The 6000-nt window shown below is 45.1% G+C and overlaps 1 protein-coding gene across 1 annotated transcript in view; it reads left to right on the top strand.

Annotated features, from left to right (window-relative positions):
* The first annotated feature begins 2262 nt into the window (after nucleotides 1-2262).
* maml3 (mastermind-like transcriptional coactivator 3) overlaps nucleotides 2263-6000 on the top strand; it is a 107312-nt gene continuing 103574 nt past the window's right edge. Inside the window, exon 1 of the mRNA XM_084339664.1 lies at nucleotides 2263-3483. Within this exon, the coding sequence (XP_084195790.1) occupies nucleotides 3109-3483 (375 nt within the window). The 5' untranslated portion in view covers nucleotides 2263-3108. The remainder of the gene's footprint in view (nucleotides 3484-6000) is intronic.

Below are 6000 nucleotides of genomic sequence, written 5' to 3'. Positions count from 1 at the left end.
ATGAGATGATGGCCCAAGCAAGAAATAAGATAAAAGAGTTCTCCAGTCTTTGCTTCCTTTTCAGGAAATTATATAGTTTATCCTTTATCCAGGCCTCTAGAAATGATTCAAACAAATCTAACCAGTGGGAGTTCACTGTTCACAACTTACAAACATGGAACTTGTGACCAGGGGTATTTCTTACAATTTTTAGGGGTCACAACCAAAAAAGGTTTGAAACCACTGGTGTATGATATCAAAGTGGGAGCTTACAAATACTAAGTGCTATCACACACAAATGTGTGTTTGACATGTAATTTTGATCGCTGGTGTTCACAGAAGAATCACCTCATTAATCTTTCAACACTAAAACTGGGAACAGAAATGAATAAAACCCAATGGAGTGGAGGCACAGACACATGCTGTCGATCTTTGAATCGCCATGTAGACTGTGTGAGTGTGTTTACTGTATATGTGTGTGTGTGTGTGTGTGTGTGTGTGTGTGTGTGTGTGTGTGTGTGTGTGTGTGTGTGCAGGTCCATGTCTCTGTTGGTCTAGTGTGTGAGGGGGATGAATGACTGCATGTGTGAGTACATGAGTGTGTGTTGGTGGGATGGTTCGAAAGAGACATGGGAGCACATATGGCCTGAACAGTCGGGGATGGAACTCAGAACTCCCACATGACATGGTAGATAAAAATAAAATGGGAGAGACACACACACACACACACACACACACACCGAGGGATGGAGAGAGAGAGAGAGAGAGAGAGAGAGGGAAGTGGCCTGCCACATTACCTTGAATTAAACCACATGCATTTATGAGGATAAGATTACGTGTGTTTGTGTGCATGCATGCATGTGATTATTCTTTGGTGTTGACTTGGTGATTGGGAAGAGGAGTGTCACCCAATGTAGAAGTACCTGTGATTCACAACATTACTGTTTATTACAAAAAAAATCATCAGTCACATGTTCGCTGCGCTGAATCTCATATTTTCATTGGAAACTCAAATGTTGCATCCTGGATAGGAAGCTGTGACTCACATGATTGTCGTAAAGACCAAGCAGGACCTTACAAGTGTTCACATTTGAAAGGAACAGAAACAAAATCTTTCTTATTTCCTTTTCTTTTTGTTGCACCTCACTGTGGCAGGAGTATTTTTAACAGCTATTATTAACGCACAATGGTTCTGTACTTCTCTTTATCATTGAGCTCCTTAAATGGAACTGAAACCTATTCAACTGTTGAACCTTTTGTAGGTTGTGTGCAATAGAAAAATCACCTAAATGCCTGTAACTGTGCCCTAATTTGTCTCTATACAGTCTGTTGTTTTTTTTTTTATATTTCAAAATAAAGCTCAATTCTTTTTCACAAAAAGAGATTTCTGCTAGAGTTTGAGCACCTGTTGCCCCTTTGTTTGCTCACCATTATATTTTAGGCTTTAATCACTGCAAAGGAGCACAAGTAGTTTTGGATCTCATTTGAATCTGTGCATTTTCAAATCCTTCATTCAGCTAATTAAAAAAGAAATCCATGTTGGTTTTCTCTGATGGAAAATGTGTAAATGAAAACGATTTACAACTGAAGGGATACAGTGGTAAATCTTGAATAAGAAGCTATAGCCCTCAGCTACTCACCCATGTGTTAGGAAACTTACATACTAACATACAACAGACTGTGTATTATTCACTATTATGAACTCTGCACTCAACAGATGATATATTATCATGAAACATGCATTACACCCAAACAATGCACATGAGCAGGCCAAACAATAGCTTACATCGAAGAGAGGCTATCAGCGCCTAATACATTTGATGTCATTATTATGAGTTCCTGCTTAAATGCTCTAAGCTATGATTCATCATACACCAAGTATCATAGGACACATAAATACTGCTCACATACTTCCTCTAATTCTTGTGTTTCTGTTCTTTCACAATTCTTTATAATATTAGGTTCAATTCTAAAGAAATGATCTCATTGAATATGACCTGATATGCTGATTTGTGCAGCATGTCACATGCACACTGACTCTTGATGAGCTGCACTGCATTTTATTACTTTTACTACAGAGTGCAGGTCTGAAAATGTAGTTCGGGACACTTCACTACTCTCCGCAGAATACACAATAGAAGTAATCTGTAAAGAAATGTAGCCGAGGATTGAATTACAGTGTAACTGGTGGGACCAGCCCGGTCCTCTCCGGGATACACTGTGGACTCCACCCCGGGTTTTCTGTGTGTCCATCAGCGGGCTCCTCACAGCCTCTAGCTGGTTTTTACTCAACTCCTGTCCTGATATCACTCCGCTGGCATGGTGGAGAAGCGGACCTGATTATTGTGATGGTGGCAGGCGGCAGTCACTGACTACAGACTTCCGCCACAGCTTCCCATATCCGCGTTTTGCGCCGTATGGGCTATTCGAGTTGCCTCACAACCGGACTACCGAGGGCGCCTGTGCTCTTCCCCCCAACTCAACAACATCTTCACCGGGATTTCTTTCAAACCAAAACCATATGAGATGCAAGTTCACTGGGAAACTCCGGAGCCCGTTCGGTTCAGGCAGCAAAACTTTTTCTCAAAGGACAACACGGTGAGACGGCGAGTGGACTGTTGCTGCTGCTGCAGCTGCTGGCCCTCCGCGGGACGGGTTGTGTGTATATGACCGGAGAGTGCCTGCTAACGCTCAAACCTTCGCCGTATTGTTGTTTTTTCCAGCCGAGTTGTTGTTAGCAGCGTGGCAGCGGCTTTATTGTTGAATTCAGTTGGGGGCTGGCTCTGCTCTCACTCGGGCTGGGTGTTATTTGTGTTTTCGGGAGCGGTTTGTTTGGAAACAGTGCCGAGGAGGGAAGAAGAAACGGTCACTCGCGAGCCCTTCGCCGTATGACTGCTCGGCTCGCAGCCCTTTAAACCTCCCCGCTTTTTGCTCGCTTCGGCGGCTGCTCTCGGTCGTATCTTCCGCCCGTTGCCCGGCTGCTTGGGACCCTTCGCCGGGGAAGACAGAGCGGCAGAGGACACTAGGTGGTGGAGGTGGAGGTGGCCGGAGTAGGAGGAGGTGGTGGCGGTGGCGGTGAGCTTGACGGGGAGAAAAGTTCTTCCAAAATAGCAGCCACTCGGCCCAGTGATGGGGGACTTCGCCTCCCCCGCTGCCGGACCCAACGGCAGTATCTGCATCAACAACAGCATGAACCCGGCCGCCGGGAGCGTGGTGCCCGCCGGGGCGGTGGGCATAACTAAGCACAGCACGGTGGTGGAGAGGCTGAGGCAGCGGATAGAGGGCTGCCGGAGACACCACGTAAACTGCGAGAACAGGTACCAGCAAGCCCACGCCGAGCAGCTAGAGATAGAGCGGAGAGAGACGGTCAGCCTGTACCAGCGGAGTCTGGAGCAGAGGGCCAAGAAGTCGGCCGGCGGCAGCGGCAGCAAGCAGCCGCAGAGCAAGCAGCCGGACCCGGACTCTGCCTCCTCCACGGAACAGAGGAATAACACGCTCATAGCGGTAAGGACGAGCTCTCAATCACGGCCAAGACTGCCCCGAGACACCCGCTCACTCACACACAAACACACCACACACTTCAGTAGAAACTCCCTCTTTCATTTCCCCCTCCATCTCTCTGTCCCCCCAAAATCTTGGACCCCCATCAAGCAGCAAGCTGAAAGCTGCACTACTACTACTACTACTTGTTCACCACTGTGAAAACTTGTTGAAAACACGTTCACTGAGCGCTGGCAATTGCTTTGCAAACACACACTTCACTTTTTCAAACCAGAGTGCCAACTAGTGCTTTTGTTTACAAAGAAACCCAGGCCCTCATGGAGAAAACAAGCTGCTAGGGCTTGAATGCTGCAGGATTTGGAAATGACAAGCCTGACAGCTGATATTTGATCTTTTGCAAGATCAGTGCTGCTTTCTTCTCAAAGGAAGGTTGAAAGTGTGGAAGGCACTGCTAATTGTCAAGTTAAGATTTTCACCTCAGGAACTTCTAACTAACTTCTGGAGGATCGCTGCCTCTTTTCTTGTGCACGAAAACAACTTCTCCTTTCTTGTTCTTTGTTTTTGCTCTGCTCTGTTTTGTTCTGCAAGACAGGCAGCACTCAGATTGCAACATTGCTTCCTTGCTCTCAGCAGTAGCAGCTTCTGTAACCTTTGTAACATACTCACAAAATCAACAGTCTCCATAATGTTGCAAACACCTAATGACAGCCACCTCCTCGCAACATGTATCCTGCCATTAGGCATGAAAGTTATATCAGGCGGCTGCCACAGAACATTTGTTTATACTGTAGGTAACTTTTGGAGATTCATTCATAATTTACAAAAAATAATACAGTGATCACACGGCACATCACAGAAGGAGGCGTTTTCTACAAAACTGCATGTCTTCTTTGAAATAATGCCGTGATGCTTTAGGAAATATGAACTCACAGCAGATTTTACAGGGAATGCTACAATGATTTCCTGTTGGTAGGGGGCAGTGGTATCATATGGAAGATCCTTGTGTTTCTTATGACTGTCATATGAGGATCTTTGTTTGGAGGTTTTTATTGAAGAGCAGATTATATCGTGAAAAGGTCAGATTTTGTAATTTGCAAAGAAAATATCCCGATTTTTGGCCGTTGTTGCTCGCATGTTAGAGATGGAGACAGACGCTGGCGAGCTGCGTGTAGTGTCCCCTGGTCGCACCACATCTCTTGTGGGTAAGCTCCGCTTTTCTTCAGAAAAGACCAAAGGATAGATGTCGGGAATGTCAACATTGTTATCCCCTTTTGTTGCTGCAATGAGCCCAGTTCCTCCCCTTTTGAAATGCAAAATCAGAATGTCTTTAATTTCTGAGACGGCCCCGGTCGTTATTTAAGAGAGCCACACAAGCCTGACCAGCCACAGCTTTAGAGAGCAGCAGTGATTTTAATAGTGTAGGACCTCCCAGCGGCCCTTGTGGACATTAAACCGAACCGCCCATTAGATGGCCGGCAACAAATGCTCAGAGAATGGAGGGATTACTGCTTAAAGACACAGTGGCATCCCTCAGCTCTGTCCCTCTCTGTCCCTCTCTGCTCCTCTCCCAGTCACTGACGGTGACATCTCAGATGCATATACACACTGCATTCAGTAGCTAAATCCCAGAGTACCCTCTTTATGCTACATTGTACGTTCTTGGGTAATGATAAAGGAGATTAAAGGAAATGAGAGTCAAGTCTGCCATCCTTCTCCTGGTTTTCCTCTGAAGAACAGAGCTGCAGCTAGATGGCTGTATGTAGTCACTGCAGAAGCAGGCATTCTAGGAAAGCCAAGTATGCTGTTAATATAGCTACACACAATGCATGCACACGCGCATGCACAAATACCCAGAGGGTCTTAATCTGGAGGGGTTATGTTATGTACTGTTAAATATACTGTGCAGAGAAGGTGTGTTTTAAAAGCAGTTTCACCTACACCTAAAAGATGAGCACATGGGCAGACATGCTCATATTATGATTTAGTTGCATATGAAGCCTTCACAATTTAAGTCTTAAATGACACAAATGACTATGTGAAGTGTGTGTGCTGCTGGGCTGGTTGGTTTGCAGTGTCAATATGGTAATTGTCAGTTTGAAGAATGTCAGGAATGTCTACAATGTACAAAAAGCAAATATGTGAGAATCAGTGTGTCTCTGAGAGATAAAAGCAGCGAGACAGTGTTTGACAAATTGAAAAGACATTTGTGTTCAAGTTATGACAGATTGCAGTTCTAAATTGGAAATGATAGACTAGTAATTCAATGGTCCATCCCGTCTTGGTGTGGTATTCTTGAGAATTTTGTATTGTCAAGTGCATCCCAGTACACTGTGCTCTGGTCTAATGGTTCTCAGACACACCCACGTCGTGGCAGGGGGAGGCCTATAATTATGGAAAGTGTGTGTTTGTGTTTATAGGCTAACTATTAGTGAGAAAGGAAAAGAAGACACTGGGAGCACGTAGTGTCTTTCCCACCGTTTGTTTGACAGCATTCAAAGAGTAAAGTAGCAAACTACAAAA

This window comes from Pagrus pagrus (genome assembly GCF_965226575.1).
Source record: "Pagrus pagrus genome assembly, chromosome: 2".
NCBI classification, from domain to species: domain Eukaryota; kingdom Metazoa; phylum Chordata; class Actinopteri; order Spariformes; family Sparidae; genus Pagrus; species Pagrus pagrus.
The sequence above is the reverse complement of the archived record's forward strand: the minus strand, read 5'-3'. Positions and strand labels throughout refer to the sequence as shown.